Source organism: Cynocephalus volans, chromosome 17 (genome assembly GCF_027409185.1).
Source record: "Cynocephalus volans isolate mCynVol1 chromosome 17, mCynVol1.pri, whole genome shotgun sequence".
NCBI lineage: Eukaryota > Metazoa > Chordata > Mammalia > Dermoptera > Cynocephalidae > Cynocephalus > Cynocephalus volans.
In genome coordinates this window covers 35,509,322-35,534,453 of record NC_084476.1, presented here as the reverse complement: position 1 = coordinate 35,534,453, position 25,132 = coordinate 35,509,322, and the positions used below count along the sequence as shown (strand labels likewise).

Sequence of the window (25,132 nt, the reverse complement as noted above, 5' to 3'; positions counted from 1 at the left end):
TCCATTCAGGCGCTCTCCTCCCCGCGCGCGGGAAGCTTCGGGCGCGACCCCTCCTCCCGGGGGTGGGGCGGGGCCTGCCGCTCCCGCTCCCGCCTCCGGGGCTGCGCGGTGGCGGGGGTCGTGGTTACGTGATCGCGGTGGTGGAGGGGCCCTGATTTCCCGGCGGCGGAAGTTGACACGGTCAGGTGAGAGGAGGAGGCTATTTGAAAACACGCTCTGGGAGTTACAGGCTGCGGCCGGGGGCGCACGCTGTCGTTCGTTGGGCTTCTGCTCGCACGCTCTTCCCCTTGGCCTCCGCGCCCCGACCCTGGCAGGGCCTTCAGGTGAGAGGCCACTTCCCGTCAGGCAGGGCCCTCCTGGGGCTAGGGACGGCGGGCGGGGGCGCGGGGCCGTCCCCCTCCGGTCCGCCGCACAGTCCTACAGGGCCGGTTGTGGGTGCTGTGCGCCCCTCCCGGCTCCCGTCCGTGGCGCGCCTTCGGAGCTGGGCCTGGGTGCTAGCTGGGCCGTGCGGGGGCGGGGCGCCCCGCGGGCGTTTGCAGCGCCTCTAGTGACTGGGCGGGTTCGCCGGGTTCCGAGTCTGAGAGTTTTAGGTCTGTGTGTGGGGGTCGGCCGCCCTTACTTGACTGCGGTCCTGACCTGCGTTCACAGGAGTAGAAGGGGAGGGATAGTTTCCTAAAACCCACGGGGTCTTCACTTCTGGCACTCAAGACCGAGAACGTGGGGTGTGGCTGAACGGTCGCCTCCTTATTCTCCCTCCCGCCGCCCGGGTGTGCAGTTAAGCGACCTGTACGGAGCAGAACAGCAGCACCAGTTGTGTGGAGTCCCCTCTGCCTGGGGCATTTGCTTCGGGGAAGTTGGGTGCCTCCGACTGGCCTCTCGGTGGAGTTTGGGTCGGGGTTGGAGAGGAGATTGTCAAAGGCCTAGTGCAGTGTGCTTGCTCTCTCCTTGACTTTTTTGGGAAAAGAAGTTAGAAATGAGGAAGGGTAATGAGGTGTCAGGCAAACTAGGTGGAATTCGGTGCCGTTGAATTTTTATACGCTATGATGTGCCTTTAGTTGAAATTGACAGATAAGGCCTGCAGTAGGAATATATGGAATTAAAGCCCAATAGTTTAAAAACTATCGGGGCTCACATCCCTAAGAGACCCAATGATATGAGTTCAGTCCTTGAGGTCAGAGTTCCTACTGTATACTCAAAACCAGCTACTCTGAAAGCGGCTTAGTAGAACTGTTTGACTTCTGTGCTATGAAATTCTTTATTTTAGGTGAAAATAACAGAAACTTACAGTAGAACTTTCAAAGTTCCTATTGTAAAAATGTGATCTACATAGAAAGAATCTTGCCAGTTTTAAAAGTCAAGGAAGGGCGATGAGCCCTCCTAATTTTCCTATCGAAGGCAGAACATGAGTGTGACCAATACAAAATGATGGATAACATGGCATAAACTTGACAGTAATCTGTGTGTTAGAGATCAGTCAGGTAGTTAATGGCTAAAGAGAGCCAAGAGGATTGGGGTGGGTGGGGTTAAGAGGGTTAATTTTTCAGAATGTCCTGTACCATTTATTTTCATCCCTGGTCCGTCCCAGCTAGTAATTGTAGGAAAAGCTCACAGATTGTGCTTGCTTAATAAGGGAAAACCGTTTTTGTATTAAAAGAGGCCAGGTGAGTATCCGGGCCATCTTTTTAGTCTTCCTTTCCTTACCCATTGTTTTTTTCAGACTGAGGTAACTAGAGATGTGGGTGGGATGAAAACTTGGGATTGGGATAAATGAAATAAGGCAAACCATTTTGATTCCAGTGTATATAATATAAAGTTGGCTTTGCAGAGCTCAGTCCTGTGAGTGAATTCCTCTTCAACTCTTTATTTTTTTATTTTTATTTTTTAAAGGATGACCGGTAAGGGGATCTTAACCCTTGACTTCGTGTTGTCAGCACCACACTCGCCCAAGTGAGCCTCGGGCCCGGCCCTGAAGTGAAGCATTGACTTAAAAACCTTTCTGAGCCACATCTTTCAAATGGGCTTAGTACCAGTTTCTTCACATGGTATTGTGGGATTGAGTGGTAATGTACATAATGCATCTGATATTGTGCTTGGTATGTACTGGTCCAGAGAGTTCAAGAACACATACATGTTTGTGATTATTGCATGTATAATTAGCAATGTGTCAGGCATAGTTTTGAGTGTTTTACAAGTATGAATTCATTTACTCCTTATTTGACCTACCTCATAACCACTGTGTGAGGTAGATGTTGTTGTTGTCCCTATTTTATAGGTAGAAACTAGGGCACTGTGGATAAGTTCAGCAAGGAAGGGGCAAAGTCTGGATCAGAACCTAATCAGTATGGTTCTAGAATTGGCTCTTGATCTGTGTAGCCACATCCTAGCTCATGGGGATTTTATAATGTAGTAAAACCCTGCAGTCAAGTGAATTTGGATATAATTCAGATTATATCCTTGAACCCGAGGCTGGAACTTGAGCTGCGCAGTCTTGCACCAGACATTTTATTAATCTTGCAGCAGTGCAGGCTTTCATTTTACTCATTTTTTTTTTGTACCACCAGGTATAGCATTGTGACTTTTTATAGTTAGGCACAGGATAGTTATGATAGACCAGGAGAAGTTTCATTTGTTCCAAAGGTGGTTTCTTACTCAACTGTAGTGGAAGTCAGAATTCATTATTTTCGTGGCATGTGGAAAGGCTTCAAGAAGAGTTGAACTGGTACCAGGTGGAAGAGCCTATTTTTTAGATAGAGGTTAGCTTGTGGGAAGGTAAAGCTGGAGAGGATGAACGGGGCCACATTTGGAAGGACCTAATATATTCTGCTAAGGAGTTTTTACTATGTGAGAGGAGTAAGAACAACTGAAAGCTCCCGAGCCTTGGTTAGGTCTTTGTTTAGAAAGAGCTCTGTGGTGACTGTGGCCAGTAGTCTAGAGAGTAGACACTAGAGACGAGGCAAGAATACCAGTGGGGAAACTATTGAATAGTCTAGGGTAGCTATAAAGGACTTCTTTAAAGTATTGGTCTGGGAATGGACCATCTTTACGCAGATCAAAGATGCCCTGGGTAAGGAAGATTTGGATTTAAGTTGAAGTCATGTGGTGAGAGGGAGGGGTGCAAGGTGACATGGTTATGCCTGCATTATTTCTTATGGGAGTGGCCTACCTGGTCTTTGTTCCTTATTCCTCTGTTACGTTGTATTTCCTTTCAGGCTGCTTTTTATCCTAGTTTTTTTCTTTTTTCTTTTGGATACTGTTTCCTGTTTATATCTGCCTAGCTATTCCTGGTATTCAGAATGCTGGATCTTCACTTTTGCCTATACCAGGCCCATGCCCTACTCTTGACTTTCCTTGCTCATGAAATGCCTAGTACTCTCCTTGCTGCATATTTGAATCTTACTCATTGTTCAGGCATTTACATTCATGAAACTTTTCCTGTTACAGGCTACATTTACTCATAACATTGATTTTCAAACTTTGCTTTCTTTTGCTAGAGGTTCTGCAGGGGACTGTAGGGACTACAAGGTTCCCAGCAGATACAGGGTATATCTGTAGCAAGTGTGCTGCTTTCCTCCACACAAAGGAAAAAAAAAATCATTTCAGAAGGTCTCCACTTAGCATGTTGCTTGACAGAGAGTTCCATGGCTCAGAAAATCTTGCAAAACCAGTGGCAAGACTGTTGCCTATTGTTAATGACACCCCTCAGTATTTCTTGATGCCAGTATTTCTCGACTCAGCTTACTTTTTGCATTTCTTAACAGTGTTTTCTATTGAATATTTTGATCCTTTGACATAATCACTGTAGGCCTTGATTCTTGAGTATGTTTGAAATAAGTGTTAGAGTAATGTAAGTGTAGGAAAATAGCTTTTTTGTTATCGTTTATTCTTGTCTTTATCCATTGTTTTTAAATTAATTTTTTTCGTTATAGCATTCAAGAATGACCAAAGAAAGAAAATGCCAAGATGATTTCCAAAAAGTAATACTAAATTTGGTAAAAAGAAGCCCAAGTTAGAAAATGCTACTGCAACAAACTTTAAAACAAAGACAATACATCTGCCTGAGCAACTCAGAGAATGGAACACTTCCAACAAACAATAGGAAACTTAACATAAAGGTAAGACATAAATTGTGTTTTGGTTAAGTGAGATTTTTTTTGAAATCATGTAGAATGTTATGTTTCTGTGAAAAGTTGTTTTAACTCTTAGAGCAAATGGCTTGCCTAGAGTCATAGGGTTTATTGATGGATAATGTTTAGAGTTCATCTGTTTCCTATATCTGACCTCATACCTGCGTCTTTCCCACCTCCTCCAGAAAGGCTTGCTAAACTAAACCCATAATGATTTTTCCCTAGAATACTTATGTGATGATATATCATCTGGAAATAATTCTTATGTTTAACTATTTAATGTGTCAAGCTTTTGATAAACATTTTACCAGCTGTTTTTATAGCTGATTAAGATAAGATCCTGTTTTACTCATTTTTGAACCCATACATAGCACATAGCTTATTATAGGTTCCTGTGGAATGCTTGAAGTCAGTTGAAGTTTGACCAGTAGTTTTGCTTAAAAAATTTTTAACAGCTTCATGGAGATATAGTTTACACGTAATAAAATTCACCCTTTTTAAAGAATATAGTTCAATGGTTTTTAGTGCATTTACAGAGTTATGTTATTATCACCATAATCTAATTTTAGAACATTTTAATTACTGCAGAAAGAAACGCTGTATCCATTAGAAGTCACTCCATTCCATTCTCCCAGCGTTAGGTGACCCAAATCGAGTTTCTTTCTCTACAGATTTGCTTATTCTGGACATTGCATGTAAATGCAATCATATACTACATGGTGTTTTGTTAGTGATCTTTCACTTAGCATACTGTTTTTGAGGTTCATCCGTGTTGAGGCATGTATCAGAACAGTATTTCATTCCTTTGTATTGTCATATAGTATCCCATTGTGTGGTTATGTCACATGTTGTTGATCACCCATCAGTTGATGGACGTATGGTTTCCACTTTTTGGCTCTTATGAATAATACTGTTATGAACATTTGTGTATAGTACAAGTCTTTGTAAAGATATGCATTTTCTAGTTTTGGTTTTTAAGCTCTGAGGGTTAAATAATACCAGAAAGGTATTTGAAGTTATGTGTTTTTTTGAAGGTTATGTACATTATGCCAGAAATAAAATTGTTAAGTAGTGTGCTTTGAATAAAACACACACACACACCTTCCGAAAGACAATTTAAAATATGCAGAAAGGGCCTGTTAAATTAAAAGTATGTAAGTGAACATAATGTAAAGTTTAATGTTTGGTTTATAGTTGGTCTTCAGTAAATGGTGCTGATTGCTGTCACTTTAAATCATAGAGTGCCTAAGTCTGCATTCAGGTTAATGTAAAAATGAGAAAATTCTAACTGAAAATTATGTAACATTATTAAGATAAAAATATCTTAAAGATAACACTGTGATCTGATCTTAATAAAAGCTAAATAATGTTTAAAATACTTATTGAGGTAGTTTTTCCAAGGAGTGTTAGTGTATTATCATAATTTTAGTTAGCATGTTTCTTTGAAAATAGTAGAATGTGTATGTGTATGTACCCAAAATGTGTATTTTTATTTATAGGATCTGCTGTCACAGATGCATCACTACAATGCTGGGGTTAAACAAAGTGCTCTTCTTGGACTTAAAGACCTTTTGTCTCAGTACCCATTTATAATTGATGCACACCTTTCAAACATATTAAGTGAAGTGACTGCTGTGCTTACAGATAAAGATGCTAATGTACGATTAGCAGCAGTTCAGCTTCTTCAATTCCTGGCCCCCAAAATACGAGCTGAACAAATTTCTCCATTTTTTCCTTTGGTAAGTGCCCATCTCTCTAGTGCCATGACTCACATTACTGAAGGCATTCAGGAGGACTCTTTAAAACTTTTGGACATTCTGCTGGAACAGTACCCAGCTCTAATTACTGGCCGTAGCAGTATATTGCTTAAGAATTTTGTAGAACTTATTTCTCATCAGCAGCTGTCCAAAGGACTGGTAAGTAGAGACAGATTCCAGTCCTGGATACTTTCTGTAAATCCTAATCAGAGCAACGGAGGCTGAAAGTCTTAGTGAGACTCAGTAAATTCCTTCAGGCCTTGGCAGATGGATCCAGTAGGTTGAGAGAAAGTGAAGGACTTCAGGAACAAAAAGAAAATCCCCATGCCACTAGCAACTCCATTTTTATCAGCTGGAAGGAACATGCCAACGACCAGCAACACGTCCAGGTTTATGAAAATGGGGGTTCACAGCCAAATGTCAGTTCACACACAGTTCAGCCTACGGTAAGAAGGATTTCAGTTATGTCCACACTCAGTTTTCCTATTTTGAATTATAACTGCTGACCATTGATGGCTTATGATGGGAAGATATGCCATTGTATTTCATAGTTTTCATATAGTTACTCATGATTTGATTTGGTTTACTGATGGGAGGAGTCATTTGAAAGCATATTAATTTATTCATTTCTAGCAAAGCCTAATGAGAAATAAAACTTGATGAACTCTGTTGGCTCTGTCATCTTAGAATTTCATTTTTCTTTCTAGTCTTGATTAATGTAATTATTTATGGAGCTTCATTTTAGTGGTATTTTGTATTTAAGATTTAAATTAAGCAAGGGATAATAAATATATATATATTTTTTTGGTGAGTGCACCGGCCATTCCTACATAGGATCCGAACCCGCGGCGGGAGCGTCCCCGCGCTCCCAGCGCCGCCCTCTCCCGAGGGCGCCGCGGGCTCGGCCCATAAGTATTTTTTAATCATTAATCTTTTTCTTCATTCTTTCCCTTCCTTATTAGGTACCTGGTTGGGGGAGGCAGTGTGGATGAAGGCCTGTCATCTACAGAAAACCTGAAAGGATTTATTGAGATAATAATTCCATTGTTAATTGAGTGCTGGATTGAAGCTGTGCCTCCACAGCTATCTGCTTCTGTTGGAAATGGTGTAGAACGAGAACCTCTACAGGTTATGCAGCAAGTTCTTAACGTTATTTCCGTTCTGTGGAAACTCTCTAAACAACATGGTGAAACCCATAAATTGGTGAGAACTAATGGGTTCTTTATTTTCTTAGTAATGCCTTTTATCATAAATGGGAAGATTAGAAATCAGCTTATTACTACTAATTGGTTATGCATTTTCCAAAAAATACCCAGAGTTGAACTATAAACTTGTTTCTTTTGCGCAAAACTACAAATTAGTTTTTAGAGACAAATTAGTTAGAGATTATTATCTGAATATATTTAATTCCCTCCCTCCCTTTTTTAAAAGTGAAATGGATAACAATATACCTGATTTCATTTGTTTTTATTAGGTGTAATTCACAGTCGAGTTGCAGTGTATTGCTTATGGCAGGTTGATTATGTCAGGGTATTGTAGTTTCTGAAAGTCTGTTGTATTATTAAAACAGTTGTTTATTAAGTAGTCTCTTCCACTTTGTACCCCATTGCCATATTTAGCAGAAATGGAGCAGACTGAATGGGTGGTTAGCCCTGAATTGTTTTAAGTGTGCTGTAGTGAATGTAGTACTTGCCATGCTTTTGCTGTGCAACTAAGGAAGAACAAACTGTAAGATTGAAGTGTTGCTAAATTAATATGGTAGCACATTTTAGAAGATCAGCTGCCGGAGCAAGACTTCAAAGATTGAAGCATCTGGTTTATAGCAGAATTCTGCAAGGACTTTTGACAAGGCAAGTGTGAATTCTTGAGGTGGCCTTTGTACAGATAAAACTGAGAATGCAGTATTTTCTTTTTTTTTTTTTTTTTAATTCTTTTTATTTCATGCTGAAGTTCAGAATGAGTCAGAAGGCTGCATAAAATGACTAGGGATAAATTAAATAGTATTTGATAATCTCGAATAGCTTTATGGAATTGTATTAAGGTGTGTGTTTCTTTTAAGAGCTTGCTCTGTTGCTAATAATCCATGACCCGTCATCTGTAAGGACGTTTTTTGAGTTGTTTTTCCAAACAGGGTAGCATTTTGTTTAATAGTTTTGATAATTGAAGCCATATATGACAAACCCACTGCCAATATCATCCTGAATGGGGAAAAGCTGAAAGCTTTTCCTTTAAGAACAGGCACTAGACAAGGATGCCCACTCTCACCACTCCTATTCAACATAGTGTTGGAAGTACTAGCCAGAGCAATCAGAGAAGAGAAGGAAATAAAGGGCATCCAGATTGGAAAAGATGAAGTCAAACTGTCCCTGTTTGCAGATGACATGATCCTATATATCGAACAGCCTAAAACCTCTACAAAAAAACTGTTGGAATTGGTAAATGATTTCAGCACAGTAGCAGGATACAAAATCAACACACAAAAATCAGTAGCATTTCTTTTCTCCAATAGTGAACATGCAGAAGGAGAAATCAAGAAAGCCTGCCCATTTACAATAGCCACCAAAAAAATAAAATACTTAGGAATTGAGTTAACCAAGGAGGTGAAAAATCTCTATAATGAGAACTACAAACCACTGCTGAGAGAAATTAGAGAGGACACAAGAAGATGGAAAGATATTCCATGCTCTTGGATTGGAAGAATCAACATAGTGAAAATGTCCATACTACCCAAAGTGATATACAAATTCAATGCAATCCCCATCAAAATTCCAAAGACATTTTTCTCAGAAATGGAAAAAACTATTCAGACATTTATATGGAACAATAAAAGACCACGAATAGCCAAAGCAATGCTCAGCAAAACAAATAAAGCTGGAGGCATAACACTACCTGACTTTAAGCTATACTACAAAGCTATAATAACCAAAACAGTATGGTACTGGCATAAAAACAGACACACTGACCAATGGAATAGAATAGAGAATCCAGAAATCAACCCACACACTTACTGCCATCTGATCTTTGACAAAGGCACCAAGCCTATTCACTGGGGAAGGGACTGCCTCTTCAGCAAGTGGTGCTGGGATAACTGGATATCGATATGCAGGAGAATGAAACTAGATCCATACCTCTCACCGTATACTAAAATCAACTCAAAATGGATTAAGGATTTAAATATACACCCTGAGACAATAAAACTTCTTAAAGAAAACATAGGGGAAACACTTCAGGAAATAGGACTGGGCACAGACTTCATGAATACGACCCCAAAAGCACGGGCAACCAAAGGAAAAATAAACAAATGGGATTATATCAAACTAAAAAGCTTCTGCACAGCCAAAGAAACAATTAAAAGAGTTAAAAGACAACCAACAGAGTGGGAGAAAATATTTGCAAAATATACATCTGACAAAGGATTAATATCCAGAATATATAAGGAACTCAAACAACTTTACAAGAAGAAAACAAGCAACCCAATTAAAAAATGGGCAAAAGAGCTAAGTAGGCATTTCTCTAAGGAAGATATACAAATGGCCAACAGACATATGAAAAAATGCTCAACATCACTCAGCATCCGGGAAATGCAAATCAAAACCACATTGAGATACCATCTAACCCCAGTTAGGATGGCTAAAATCCAAAAGACTATGAACGATAAATGCTGGCGAGGCTGCGGAGAAAAAGGAACTCTCATACATTGTTGGTGGGACTGCAAAATGGTGCAGCCTCTATGGAAAATGGTATGGAGGTTCCTTAAACAATTGCAAATAGATCTACCATACGACCCAGCCATCCCACTGTTGGGAATATACCCAGAGGAATGGAAATCATCAAGTCGAAGGTATACCTGTTCCCCAATGTTCATCGCAGCACTCTTTACAATAGCCAAGAGTTGGAACCAGCCCAAATGCCCATCATCAGATGAGTGGATACGGAAAATGTGGTACATCTACACAATGGAATACTACTCAGCTATAAAAACGAATGAAATACTGCCATTTGCAACAACATGGATGGACCTTGAGAGAATTATATTAAGTGAAACAAGTCAGGCACAGAAAGAGAAATACCACGTTCTCACTTATTGGAGGGAGCTAAAAATTAATATATAAATTCACACACACACATACACACATACACACATACACACACACACACACACAAACCGGGGGGGGGGGAGGAAGAAGATATAACAACCACAATTATTTGAAGTTGATACAACAAACAAACAGAAAGGACATTGTTGGGGGGGAGGGGGGGAGGGAGAAGGGAGGGAGGTTTTGGTGATGGGGAGCATTAATCAGCTACAATGTATATCGACAAAATAAAATTTAAAAAAAAAATAAAAAAAAATAAATATTTAACAAGTTAAAAAAAAATAGTTTTGAGCCTTTCTGTCTTTGATTCATTGCACAAACTGGCAAAAAAAAAATTAGTCATGATTAGGGGTATAGTGTGTGATTTGGAGAAAGTAAAGCTTGATTTTCATATGGCAGTTGGTTTGTGATTAGGCTTGTAATAATCTGTACAGCTTCTTAGAAAAGTATATGTTAATCTGCAATCTTGAATTGGTCTATTTTCATCTGAAAGGCTAAGATAGAAAAGAAAAGTAATGATATTCAACATGGACTTTGAGTACCAGCCTTTTCTTTGTTTTTAGAGAGCCGAGAAATAAAAATTCCAAGCCTCTTTGGTGTTTGGTGACATATGAGCACCAGTAAACTTTTGGTACTGCTTTGGTAGTTGTATTTGTATGTAGATGGGATAGTAGGGCCAAAATAACAAATCTGCAAATTTATTAATTGTGCTAGTTTTGGATTATCTATTACTATTTTGATAACACTGACAAAGGATCTGCTTTAATTTTATGGATATTTAAAATAGTATGCTTTAGATCTATTTTGTGTTCTTATAACATGGCTACATTTTTTTTTTAGCAGTTCCTTAACATAGGCTACTAAGCGTAAAGACTGTATAGACTGTTGAAGACCAGAATACTGCGTTGAGATACGGTTTCAAACTGAAATGACTGGAGTGGGAGGGTGGTTAATTCAGATAGGAATAATATTTGAAAGCATCTGCTGGTCGAATTCTCTAGTTTACCTTAGCAGATTTGTTATACTGAACTGTAATAACTTGATAAAATAAGAACCATTATCTTAGAGACAAAGTATAAAAATGTATGTTAGCCATACATAATGCCGTGAAAGTGCATGGTAATTTATTTTTTTTTACCACTTGCACTGTTAGTTTCTCTCTCATTCACCTTTATTTGTAGATTGTTAGTTAAGATATTGGGTGACCCATAAGAGCTTAATCATTTTTTAATTTCCAGTATTGTTTCCTTCCTTCCCTCCTTCCTTCCTCCCTCCCTCCCTCCCTCCCTCCCTCCCTCCCTCCCTCCTTCCCTCCCTTCCTTCCTTCCTTCCTAAGTTTTCGATATTTATTAGAAAGCATTTTTTTAATTGACATGATAATTGAACATGTGTATGGGGTACTGTGTGATATTTCAATACATGTGTACAATATGTAATGATCTTAATTCAGTCAGTCAGCATATCCATTACCTCAAACATTTATCATTTCTTTGTATTGGGAACATTCAAAATCTTCTTTTGTAGCTCATTGAAAGTATATACAATAAATTGTTACTTACAGTCACCCTACAGTGCTAGATAGAGCACTAGATCTTATCCATCCTTTCTAGCTATCATTTTGCATCTGTTAGTCACCCTCTTCCTACTCCCCTTTCCTGTGTCTGGTAATCACTATTCTACTTTCTGTGTATAAGCAATCAACTTTCTTATCTTCCGCATAGAACAAGAACATGCTGTATTTCTCTTTCTGTTCCTGGCTTATTTCACTTAAAATAATGTTCTCCAAGCTCATCTGTGTTGCAACGGTTTAATCTTTAGGAGGGACAGAATGGCATTTCTTGGCCTTAAAAGTGAATCACACACCACAGGCTGAATTGTAACTTTTTCCTCAGAAAATCTATAGGTTTTTCTGTTGATAGGTTGACATCCGGGTTAGGTACACAGTTCTAAGACCACTGATTACTTACTTTTAAGTGTTGGTGCTGTTTAATGCATTTAGTTTACTAGTATTTGCAGCATATTTGAGAAATTTCATTTGTATTCAACTAGTTTAAAAATAAAAAAAAAAAACCTTTGTAGTAATTTCAAACTTTGATCCTTGGTTTGAAAAAAAAATCTCAAGGTACATTGAATCTTATTTGCAGTGGTTGAATACCCAGATCTTTACTGAGATTGCTTATTTCTGATATACTGTGTGTATACGTAATATGTAGCTAGTTTCTAAAATGAAAATACAATTTAACATTAACTTTTTAATTCGCTTTGGCTTTCAGGGTCCTGGGTGTCAGGGTCACAATTGTAATTATGCACTCTGAAAATTTTGTTTTGCCATAACTTTGTATTTTAATGCTGGGCTTACTTGCTACTTTTTTGCTGTGTGTCTCATTGCTGTTATCCTTTTCCCATGAGGATTAGAATTTGCAGCTAAACACAGACAGATGCAGTCATGCTTCTTGAGGGATTTATTCTAAGATTTGTTGGGCATCTATAAATGTGGCTACTTAAGTACAATTTAAAATCCAATTCCTCGGTCACAAGTGCTCGATAGCTACATGTGGGCAGAGGTTACCGTATTGGACAGCAGAGATAGAAAACAGTTTCATCATTTCAAAAAGGCCTTTTGAATAGTGTTGTTCTAGGCTCTGGACGTAGAGATAAACAGATCGATAGATGCTTGCTCTCATGTTTACCTTCTAGTGGGACTGATAGACAGTAAGCAAATGTATAATGTTGGTACTAGGAAGAAAGATGAAAGTAAAGCAGGGTGTAAAGACAGCGTGTGTCGGAACAGAGTGAGGGGGAGTTTAGATAGTTTGTTATGAAACGCACTCTGAGGGTAAGACATTTGAATGTCACCGAATGAAGTGAAAGAGCGAGTCTTGCGAAGGTTTGTGGGAAGAACATCCTAGGCATAGGGAACAGCAAGTATAAAGGCCCTGAGGTGGGAACAAAACAAGTTTGGCATATTTGAGGAAAGGCAGGAAAGCCTGTGCAAATGAGGTGCTAGGAGAATGGTAGAAAGTGAAGGAGAAAAAGAGTAGTGACAGTGTGGCCAGATCATGTGGTTCTCTGTGGTCTCTGGTAAGGAGGTTGGATTTTAACTTGAGTGTGGTGGACATTGGAGGGTTTTGAGCAGAAGAGTGGCATGATCTGCACTGTGTTTATTGAACTGTTTAATATGTTGAATTTACAAAAGTAGAACACTCATTGATTCCCTTGTGCTTACTGTCCAGCTCGAGTAACCATCATTTCATGGATGACCAGTTTGCCGTACATATATGTACAGCCATTCTCTTTTCCCCTTTCTGTATCATTTTGAAGCATGATTTATGTTTTAAAATATCGCTGTGGCTGCTGTGTGGAGAACTGACTTTTGGGGGATAAGAAGAGAAGCAGGGAGATAAGTTAGGAGGCTATTGCAGTAATCCTGGTAAGAGATGGTAGCTTGGAGTAGAATGGTAGCTAGTGGTTGAAGTGATGGGAAGTAACTGGATCCAGGTGAAGCCAACAGCACTGCTGGTGCGCATAGTGAAGGAAAAAGGAGTTAAGGACAATGCCTGTGTTAAGGTCCAGATGGCAAGGTGACTGTTGATAGGGAGAGTTTGGTTTTATTCATGTTGAGTTTTAAAATGCCTGTTAGAAGTTGAAGAAGAGATATCAGGGTACAAGATACAAATGTACATAGAATCTGGAGCTCAGGCAGAAATGGTACAAGGATTGATATCTGGGTAAATCCAGACATTTAGAAGTCAGGAAGAATAGAAGAATCTTGTAAAGGTTACTAAGAAGGAAAAACAATTGAACTTTCGGGTGACCAGCTGTTTTAGCATCTCAAGTTCCACATCCTAAGAAACCACTCAGTCTCTGGCAAAATGGGATAGTTGATTATCCCGGAGAGAAGGAAATAAGAGTGTTATGATCTGGAATTAGAGAGACAGTGTTCAAGTAGGAGGGAATGATAAAATTACTAATATTACTGAAGCATTTTGGGAAGTGTATTGCTTTGTGAAAGTGTTAAATATCGTTAATGGGAAATAATGGATTTGCTGAGGAATAGAGTTAGGGTATAAATAGACCACCAGGTATAAGACTTTCTTAAGTATTTTATAAACATTGCATCAATGGTCCAAATTCAGAATTTTCTTAAATCTCATTTACTCTCCCTTTTTTTCCTCTTAAACAGCAGATAAAATTCAAGTAAAAGTAATTATTAAGCACCAAAAGGATCTGCGGACGAAACTTATGTGCCGTAACAGTTCATTTTAGTTTTAACATGTATTTACATATCACTGGCAAAAGATGTATTGTAATGAAACCTGTATAGTTGAATAGCAATAAGTTTTCAAATTTCTGCTTAAACTTTTGTTGGTTATTTCACATTATTTTTTCTTGTAGATTTTATAATCTTTGCTTGTTTTAATAGGAATCATGGCTTCGAAAGAATTACCTCAGTGATTTCGAACACCATTTTATGAGCCATTTTCCATATGCCTTAAAAGAAATAACCGAGCACAGAAGGAAAGAGACAAATAAAAGGTATTGTGATTCTTTTCCACTGTATAGGTTTGAAAAGCTTTTTAAACAAATTATCAGTAAATAATTAGTCTTAATATGGAACTTTCTAAACTGTGAGGCATGTATATTTAGATTTTGTGAAAATACAAGTAGCAGTAGTATGGCTAATCTTGAACAAGTCACTTTAAGCCTTGGGACTAACAGGCTTTTGATTTAAAAAAAAAAAAATTAAACTGAGTGTTTTGTGCTACAAGAATGTATCAAAGTACATAAATACTAATTTAGTAAACGTTGCCGACGTGGGGGATTTATTTGGGTGAGACACTATGTAATTATTGAATCTCTAAGTGAGATAGTATTTTGAAGGTCATCTAATTCTGCTCTCATTTATACATGAGGAAATTGGTATGACACTAATATCAGTATCCTGAAAGAAGAGGGATAATTGGAGAATAATCAGAAAGGGATGGGTGATAGATTAAAAGATGGAGTTAAAAGGAAAAGTAAGCCTGAAAATTATTTTAAATGTCCACCTCAAGTGAGAGCAGATAAATGTGAGAACACATGATGCGATAAAATATGACAAACAGGTACAAGCTAGAACACTTAAAACCGTAGTTCGCCCAAGTGAACAAACACTTGCGAAGGATCTTACAGTCTGTCAAAAGGTTCTTAGATATACCAAAGAATCATTAAGTTCTTTGAGCAGGTTTCCAAGGATATGCTTAGAAGTGATAAGGCTGTTATAGGCATATGGTTTTTTCATTCATTCACTAAATATTTATTTTGGTTGCTTTCTATGAACAAAGTATCGTGGTAGAGGTAATCAGATGTCTCAAGGTATACTCGCTCTCCTAAGCAGTTTCGTTCTGAATTGTAAGAAAGAGTGTCAGGAGGCAGAAAACACACCAGTGATTTTTTTTAACAGAGAAAGGATTTGTTAACTGAAACACCAAAATGACAGAAGGGAACAGTAAGATATTTTGGAGGTAGCAACTGAGGAGGCAGCTACTATCTCTAGAACTGGGGGAACAAAGAGAGGAATGGCAGAAGCTTGGAGAAGGGAGCCAAAACTCTGACCTCTGAGAAGTGGGTGCTGCTCGGTTGGTGCTAGTGTCTTGAGCTCAGAAGTGGGGCCCAATGGGACTGAGGCCCAGAATGCTGCAGAGGGGGCTCTGGCTAGCAGGTGCTGGTGTTTCTTAGGGGGTGGTTCTGTTTCTGTGTCAGAAAAACTGCAAATTGGAGTAAACTGTGGCTACTAGAATGTGCTGCTAATGGCCTAAGGAAGATCTGCCGGTCGATACTGGCAGCAATGGGAAGCAAAAAAATAGGATGGGAGAGTGTCTCATCTTCCTACAGCTTTGTAGTCTCTTTTTACCATTCTTGGCAGATCCCAATGAGAAGCAGCTGCAGAGGAAAAAAATGTGGCTCACAGAGTCGGAGCACCAGGATTACAAAGCAAAGCGTAAAGTGTGGGTTTGAAGCTGAGAAACAATAGCTCAGTAACTGACAGGAGGAGTGAATTTACATATTTGAAACAAGGCAGCATATAAGTATCATTAGAACTGTATAATTAAGTGCTATAGGAATTCATAGGAAGAGACAGATCCCTTGTTAGGATAGACAGACAAAGCTATATTGAAGAGTAGTATTTGACTGGATGTAGTGGATATGATTTCAGCAGGCAGGAATGCAAGGGATGAGAGACTATACTAACTGGAGAAGACAGCATACAGGAGAGCTGTAGGATAAGGTAAGGAATGGAGGGCATGGACCTGGGTCAAAGCTGGTTTCTTCTTGTCACTGACCTTAATGCTCAAAGTAATTTCTTATTTCTGGAGTTTATTTATCTTTTAGCCTTGATCCTTTTGGCATTGAAGAATTGTGGTTGGGTTAGGACTGTTGTTTTAGGAAGAGTAATTTAGGGAATTTCTGGAGTTGAGGTGACAGAGTCAAACAGAGAGATAAAATCCTGACATCTTGCTCAAGAAAATTTTCCCCCACGTACAATTTTCTTCTTGGAGCAAAAGTTTTTATCCATGGGTAAGCTTCAGAAAGTCCTTGAACTCTTGAAATAATGATATAGCATTGTATATTTGTGTATTTTTTTCTGGTAAGGGGTTCTATATATAATTTTTATCAAAATGAGATTAAATAATGGGTAGAATGTTTGGAACTTAGTAGACCATTAAATTATCCAAGAGTATATTGGTGTGCCATTATTTAACACATGTATTGGACATTTAATATGTACAAGGCACTTACTGTACTAGGTGGTGAGCATTTATTCATTTATTTTTACATTTTAAAAATCAACTTTATTGAAGTATAACTTATGTACAATTAAATGCACCCATTGTAAGTGAACAGTTTGGCAAGCATACGTACTCCAATTACTATGCCAAGATAATAGAACTTTTCCTTATCCTAAATTACCACATGCTTATTTTTAGTCAATCTTCCACATCTCTTGCTACCCCAGGCATCCGCAGTCTGATTTCTAACACTATAGGTTAGTATTTAGTTTTAGAACTTCATATAATTTTTTTTTTTTTAAAAGCATACTGTATGTAATATTTTGTCTCTGGCTTCTTTCAGTAGTCTTTTTGAGATTCATTCACATTCTTGCATGTAACAGTAGTTTGTTCTTTTATATTGCTGTATAGGATTCCATTGTATCAATCTACTACAATGGTCTTATCCATTGTCCATCAAATTCATTTTTGTTTTTTCGTAAAGAAAACAAAATTTATCGCTTACAGTTTCAGAAACTAGTAAGTCCAAAGTGCAGGAAACACATCTGGTGAGGGTCTTGTCCTGGTGGTGAGTACAGCAACTCAGGGAATCGCATTGTGAAATGGTGGAGCAGAGAGAGTAACTGCCTTGTGCTGTGCTTTTTGTTTCCCTTTTGACTTAGTTTTTATTTATTTATTTATTGGTTATGAATATTCATAGGGTACAAAGCAAATTGTCACCACTCGTGCCTAAGATGTGATGGCCAGATCCATACTGGCAGCTTGCCCATTACCACAAATTGTGATTATACCCTGTGACCCCACCCAGTTATCCCCCCAATTATCCCTAACCTCCCTCCCCATCCCCCTTTGCATCCTTAGGTAATGTTCTCTCCCTCTGCAAGTCCAACACACCACTGTGGTCTTTCTTTCCTTCCTTCTTTCTCTCTTAGCTCCCACATATGAGTGAGCACATATAGTATTTATCCCTCTGTGCTTTGCTTATTTCACTCAACGTAAGTTTCTCCAAGCTCATCCATGTTGTTGCAAATGGGAGAATTTCATTCTTGTTTTATGGCAGAGTAGTATTCCATGGTGTATATACAAGGCGGTGAGCATTTAGTGGTAAAGGAAATAGGCAGGGTGCCAGTTCTCATGGAGTATAGTTTAATGAGGGAGACATACTTATTTCTCTGATTCTTTAATCAGTGACTGACTGATAAATATAATGAAGGAAGAGTTTACGGTTTATACCTAAGGAGGCGGTCCTGACCTTTCAAGGAGGAGGAGGGTCCTAGGGGAGGCTACTGTGTTGAAGTGACATTTGTCTCAAGATATAAAAGGTAAAAAAAAAAAAAAAAAAAAAAGGAGTTAACTTGAGGAGGTTGAGATGGAGAATTGTAGGCTTTTTAGCAAAGATGGATTGCTGGTATAATTAACTTATTCTTCATCGGGTTCCTCCAGTGGTTATTTTTTGGCCCTATAGGCTGCTCTTGTTAGTGCATTGAATACTTAGTACATACCAATACAGGTCATAGTTAGGGAAGCCAACAGTAGTCTAGGCCAGTGGCCTTCACATTCGTCTTCATGTTCCCCCAGTATATTTTTAACATTCATGTCTAAATTTTTTCATCTCAGGTTGAAATAGAGAGTTACCAGTGATATAATTTATTTTGTTGTGGTGAAATATACATAACATGAACCATTTTAACTGCTTTTTTTTTTCTCAGTATGCATAAGTATCATTCTTTTATTTATTTATTGAATTTATTTTTTTAATTTTAACTTCTCAGTGTACATTGACTTTCGTGACCCTTTTACCCACTCATGAATTTGCCTATTCTTCATACCTCATGTAAAGTGGAATCTTATAGTATTTATCCTTTTGTGTATGAAATAATGTCTCTACAACAATGTTGTAACATGTATCGGAATTTCATTTTTTTAAAACAGACTTTATTCTTTAGAGCAGTTCTAGGTTCACAGCAAAACTGAGCAGAAAGTACAGAGTTCCCATGTACTCTCTGTCCCGATCCATGCATAGCCTTTTTTCACTGTTAACACTGTGCAGCAGAGTAGTACGTTCGTTCCAGTCTGTGAACCTACACTGATACGTCATTATCACCAAAGTGATAATTCACACTAGAGTTACTGTTGGTGTTACACATTCTGTGAGTTTTGACAAGTGTATCCGTCATGATAGTATCATACAGAATAGTTTCAGTGTTCTAAAAATCCCCTGGGCTGTGCCTAGCTTTTTCATCCTTCCATCTCCTAACTCCTGGTAACCACTGATCTCTTTACTATCTGCATAGTTTTGCCTTTAACAGAATGTCATATAGTTGGAATCATACAGTATGTATCCTTTTCAGATTGGTTTCTTTCACTTAGTAATATTCATTCAAGGTTCTTGCATGTCACTTGATGGCTTGGTTATTTCTTTTTAGCGCTGAATAGTATTCCATTGTATGTATACCACATTTTGTTTATCCATTTGTCTACCAGTGGTCATTTGGGTTGTTTCCACCTATTGACTATTGTGAGTAATGCTGCTATGAACATTGGTTTCCAAATATGTGTTCAAGTTTTTTGCTTTTAACTTTTTTGTGTATATCAAAGGATGTAATTTTGGCACTCCTGAAAATACCGACATCTAAAAAATTCAGGGTAGCTGAGTGGTCTTTAAGAACACTGCCTTTCTGGGCTCATAATTTATTGATTTAGATGATTATTCTGAGTTAATGCCGGTAAGTACAACTAGCATGAAAAGGTTTGTGAATATAGATACAGCTAAGTCTTGCCTTTGGCCTACAGATCAGTTTGTGAAAACAGTTAATTCACTGCTGACTGGAGAAGTCCATTAATCGGAAAGATTTTTTTGTATGCTGGGGAAATTTTAGTTTATTTTTTCAGAGGAACAGAGAGATTTGATTAATTTAGCAAGTTGAGGTTGATTGAGTGGTGGTTGGGTTGTGAATTTATTGCAAAGTATGTTAGAAAGGCCAGATTTCCATTTACGGTAGTGATAGTTTCTTTTAAAAGTATTTGTTTTTAAAATGTGAGCTGTATCAAATAATGAGTGAATAGAAGAAGTTCAGACAGTATGCGGATGATTACGTTTTGGCAAATGTACTAACAAACAGATTTCTTTTGGGGGACCAGAGAACAGAATAAGCTGCAGAGAAAGATAGCACAGTAGAGACTGAGTACTTCCGGAAGAAAAAATCAAAAAGGAAATGGATTTGCAGTTTCATCCACAGAAAAAAAATCAGGACTTCCTGTCATTAAATCGAAGAGAAATATCTGTAAAGGCTAAAATGAAAGATCATCTAGAATAGCATTAAAAGGTTACGTGGTAAAAAGAGGTTTGTTGGATGTATTGTATACAGAAAGTTTTCATAACTAGTTTAAATAAGGACTCCTTTGAAGATCTAGAATTGTTAAATCCATAAGGATTGTTATTACTTAGGGAGAACCTTATGATAAAGGAACAGAACAAATTAGGCTGGAGGTGGGAGGAAAACTCCCTGAGATTTTGTGTAAGCAGAAGACTTTTTTTTTTTAATGTGTATTTTATGAGCATTGTTGGTATTGTGAGACAGTTGATTACATTTAGCTAGCTTACTCTTATGACATTTATCTAAGGCAGTAGTTCTCAAAGCGTGGTCCTTGACGCCTCTGGACCGCAAGGTAAGAACTACTTTCATAATTATACTAAGACATTATTTGCCTTTTTGTTTTGTTTTGTTTTGACATTTGCACTGACAGTGCAAAAGCAGTGGCGGGTAAAACTTGGTTTGATAGCATGAATTAAGCAGCAGCACCAAACTGTACTAGTAGACACATTCTTCACTGCCATATACTCACAGTGTAAAAGAACAAGCCAGCTTCACTTAAAAATGTTTTTAACGAAGCAGTGAAAATTCTGATTTTATTAAGTTATGACCCTCGAAAACATGCATTTTTAATATTCTGTTTGATGGAAGTGTACGTAAAGCATTACTGCTGTATATCAAAGAACTACAGTTATCTCAAGAAAACAGCTTTGTGTGATCGTTCTACTTGTAAGTATTTTTTTTGGATTGGACTCAATTTTAACCTAAAAATGACTGAGACAAACTCAGACTTGGGTGTTTTGGCAGACATTTTTTTCACAAAAATGAACAAAGTGGACCTCTCAATTCCAGGAAAACAACTGGTATTTGTTGCCGATGATAAAATTTGAGCTTTCAAGCAAAAATTGATATTTTGGAGAACTTCTCTCTACCACTATGAATTGTACCCTTACTTTTTCTCCCTTTCTGCTCTTCGTGTTCCCCCCCCCCCATGTATCTCTGTCCATCGGGGATCATTAAGAATCTTCTGGAGCTTTTTTTTTTTTTTTTTGCATAAAAATATTTTTTTCTTTTGTATTTCTAAAGAAAGTTTTAGTAGAGTATAATATTCTTGGTTATTTTCTTTGAGCACACTTAAAATAACATTTTACTGTCTCCTGGTTTTCACTGCTGTTTAAGAAGTCAGTGACGAGCCTAACTGTTGATGCTTTTAAAAGTGACATGTTAGTTTTTTCCTCCTAAAATTTTTCTCCTTGTCCTTTGTTTCCTGCAGTTTCATAATGATGTATCCTGGTGTGGTTTTCTTTCCTTTTTATTTATTCTCCTTACAATTCAGTAGACTTACTGAATCTGAAATCTTGAATCTTCAACAACATGTCTTTACTCGGTTCTGAAAAATTCTCATTATCTTTTAAAAAATTACTGCAGTACCATTTTCACTTTTAACGCTAATTTAGTATAGAAGAACACTTCAAAAAGTTTGTGTACTCTAACTTTAGAGATATTTACTGAATCATCCTCTCCTGTTTTTCTTGTCTTTTCTTTATCTCTTATGTTCCAGTTTTTAATTCTTTAGTTGTGTCCAATGGTAGCCAAACATAAATCCATTGAATTTTTTTCCTAATTTTTATTTTAGTTCTAGAATTTCTGTCCACTTGTTCCGTCATCATTTATTGAAAAGATGATCCTTTATCCATTGAATTGCCTGTGCTTCTTTGTCAAAGTTCAGTTGACTATATTTTTGTGGGTTTATTTTGGGACTCTCTGTTCCGTTAACTTATGAGTGTGTCTCTTCTTTCACCAATACCATGCTGTCTTGATTACTGTAGCTTTACAGTAAGCCTTGAAATGGAATAATGAGAGTCCTCCTGCTTTGTTCTGCTTCAGTCTTGTGTTGGGTATTCTGGATCTTTGACTGTATCATATAGACTTTACAGGCAATTTGTCAGTAACTACGAAACAGCTTGATGGAATTTTGATTAGTATCATGTTGAATCTATGGATCCAGTTGGAAAGAACTATTCCTCAAGCGACTAGGATGTTGTAGAACTGGAATTCGGTTTTATCTGAGCTGTTTATTTTATCCTGGGAGAGAAACCTTTAAGGATCCAGCTTAAAGTAGCGATCATATATCTTTGGCTGGCCTCGGGGCTTAGACTTTTGCCTTCCTTTCTCTGTGGAGCCACTGAAAGGTTACCTTAGTTTTGCAGCTTTTTCTGTGGAATTGGCAGTTGCCCACAAGACTAAATCTTGAGTGCCTGGAACTTGCTTTTTCCCAGGTTTTGGGGCCCAGTAAGTGAATGTTCATTTTCTTGTTAGCTCTTTTGAGAGTGCTTTTGAGATTTAAAAAAAAAAAAAAAAAAAAAAAAAACGATTTCATCCAGCTTTTAAAGTTATTTTCAAAAAGAGGATTGGTTCTAACTACCTACACTACCAATACTGGAAATTGAAGTTTCACCAGAGACCTGCCTCCCTTATGGAATTGATGGTTGGTATATTTATTCTTTAAAATTTTTGTATAAATTCGTGGAGGATCAGAATGAACTCTCGCACGTTTGAAGATGTCCATTGAGACCTTTCGGATAGTAACAGATTATGCTGTTCAAGATAAAGTTACGCTAGATCATGTAGCACTCTTCCTGTGGGGAAGAAATGTTGCAAGTCTGTCCCAGTTTTTATTCTCTCTTTTCTTAATGAAAGAATTCCCAATTTTTAGCTGCATATATGGCTACACAAAGCAAAATCTATATTTCCCAGCTTCCTTTGTAGTTAGGAGCAGTTATGTGGGTAGTTTCTTTTAGATAGTTCAGACTTCTCCCATTATCAGACTTGCACATTGAGTTGTCTGTGGGTCATCTCTGGCTGGATTTCTGACACTTTAGCTCACATATCCAAGGTAGAATTTATTTCTAGATCTCTGTTCCTTTTTCATCATCACCGTTATCAACTTAGTCACCAGTGCTAGATCCCTTGACTGCTTCCATTTCCATCGTCCCCAAACTCACTCATATATGTGTACATTTAAGCACATTTCAGGTCCAGGTAATTTTTATTCTCCCTAAATGCCCCCACTTCTCCCAGTTCATACCAACAAAGACCCTGGTTCTTGCACCTGCCATCTCTTGCCTGGATTGCTAAAATAGCTGCACAAACTGCTTCTTTGTTTATGGTCTCTAACTTGCATTTTTCCTTTTGCATCCACAGAATCATTCATCCGAAAGAAGGTCACAACCCTGTTACTCCCTTTCCTACAGAATTCATTTTAGTGTCTTTAGCCTTTGACTCTTTGTCATTTGGTCCCATTTTACCTTTCCAGGCCCATTTGTCATTTCTGGTCTTGCATTTGACGAAATGCAATTGATAGCGCCAACTTTACTTATCTTTTATTTTCCTTCTCATGTATTTGTGGTTTCTCTCTACTGTGTCCTGGCTTAAACCTAACCTAGGATTCATCTTTTCCTTTAAATGGTTAGCTTGAGATAGGTATGATTTTAGATAACTTTACGTTTTTCAAAACATGACGGAAATAGGCTCTGTTGTTGAACATATCATAGTCTGCAATGAATGTGTTCTGAGTTGCAAATTGTGTCTTTAGAAGAATATTCTATTTGAGGTGTTTTGAAATTTCTTTCAAGCTTTGAAAGGCATGTTTTTTATTTGACTAGAATTTAAAAAACTGATTTCAGTATGGGAATTAAAAAATTAAGTTATTTCAGACCAGTGCTTACCTAGATAAGTCTCCTTCACACGTGAGGAAATTGTGGCCAGGAGAAATTAGTGATTCTTTTAAGTCAAATGATTACTTAAAAGCAGAGCCAAGATCTACTGTGGTGTTCATCCAAATACAAGTATCTTCTATTAAAAAAGTCTTTAAGTGTGTTAGGGGTTTCAAGTCTTTTTATCTTTCAAATCTTCTGAGATTCTCAGGCATTTACCTTTTGTGTGAATAGCACTTAGTAGTGAACTGAGCAGTATACACTGTAATTCATGTCTTAACAACCTTCATTCCCTAATGGATGGTTTATTTCTAGAACTGTGGCCTAAACCTGGCCTGTGCACCTGTCTTTGTGGCAATTTATCAGTTCTAGAAGGAAACGTGTTTTATCCATTGATTGATTATTTTAAGTATTCTAAATGAAGCAGACACAGTTGATGTAACACTTTATAGATGTGTGTTTGTCTTTGTTTGTTTTTAGCACGAAGCATTGCACGATTGTCTCCAATAACATAGATCATCTCTTACTGAATTTAACACTGTCTGATATCATTTTCTCCCTGGCCAGTGCCTCAACTTTGGCGAAGGATTCCAGTTGGATAGAAACGATAAGGAAATTTGTGACAGAGACCCTTGAAGATGGTTTTAGGCTAAATAGTAAGCAGCTGAACAGATTGCTTGGTGTATCATGGAGGTTAATGCAGATACAACCAAACAGAGGTAGGTAATGCTGATTTGCCCTTATTTAAGAGAGGAGCTCTTATGCATGCCATTTAGGTTCTACGTTGAAGCCTTAAAAGGTAGCTAGCCTAATTATTTATAAAGCACTATCTGCTTGAACACTGAAATCGTCTACGGCTTAGTAATTCTGTTTTCAGTGGTTGGTCCACTCTGAAGCAAATTGCTTAAGAGTTCTACCTGTTGTTTTGCCCCCCACAGATTTGTTACCCCACTTCCCCTGGGTGATGGAGTCGCAAAGGATTACTTAAAGCCCTTTTTTTTTTTTTTTTTTTTTTTGAGCAGTGAGAAGCCCCAAAGTGGTTAACTTTCCCGGAATTTTTAAGCGAGAGGCATTCCCAAAAACGGAATTAACCCCAATTGGGTTTTTTTTGCATTTATTTTCCAGACCAGGAAGAGAACATAGGTAGGCTTATAGTTTAACAGTATAGACTGGTAACTTTTAGTGAAACAAGGCAGATGACATTTTAGTAAGGCCATTAAGTGATTTATTAACAGACATTTTTTTTACAGCAATTTTTTTTGGTATTTTTATAATTTAATTAGTAATCTATTTGTTTTTGAGCCAGCAACCTTGCTGTGCCACACATTTTTATTTTACAGCAGAGACTTTCTAG

The 25,132-nt window shown here is 37.8% G+C and overlaps 1 protein-coding gene and 1 long non-coding RNA gene across 2 annotated transcripts in view; both read left to right on the top strand.

Moving 5' to 3' along the window:
• The window catches only part of LOC134365742 (uncharacterized), a 43,814-nt gene extending 38,104 nt beyond the window's left edge, over positions 1-5,710 (top strand). Inside the window, exons 6-8 of the long non-coding RNA XR_010022163.1 lie at positions 1,888-1,947; positions 3,927-4,112; positions 5,624-5,710. This is a non-coding gene — a long non-coding RNA (uncharacterized LOC134365742). The remainder of the gene's footprint in view (positions 1-1,887; positions 1,948-3,926; positions 4,113-5,623) is intronic.
• Positions 5,711-6,244: 534 nt separating this feature from the next.
• The window catches only part of LOC134365741 (testis-expressed protein 10-like), a 37,433-nt gene continuing 18,545 nt past the window's right edge, over positions 6,245-25,132 (top strand). Inside the window, exons 1-4 of the mRNA XM_063081999.1 lie at positions 6,245-6,327; positions 6,844-7,084; positions 14,402-14,514; positions 24,259-24,497. Of these exons, the coding sequence (XP_062938069.1) occupies positions 6,245-6,327; positions 6,844-7,084; positions 14,402-14,514; positions 24,259-24,497 (676 nt within the window). The remainder of the gene's footprint in view (positions 6,328-6,843; positions 7,085-14,401; positions 14,515-24,258; positions 24,498-25,132) is intronic.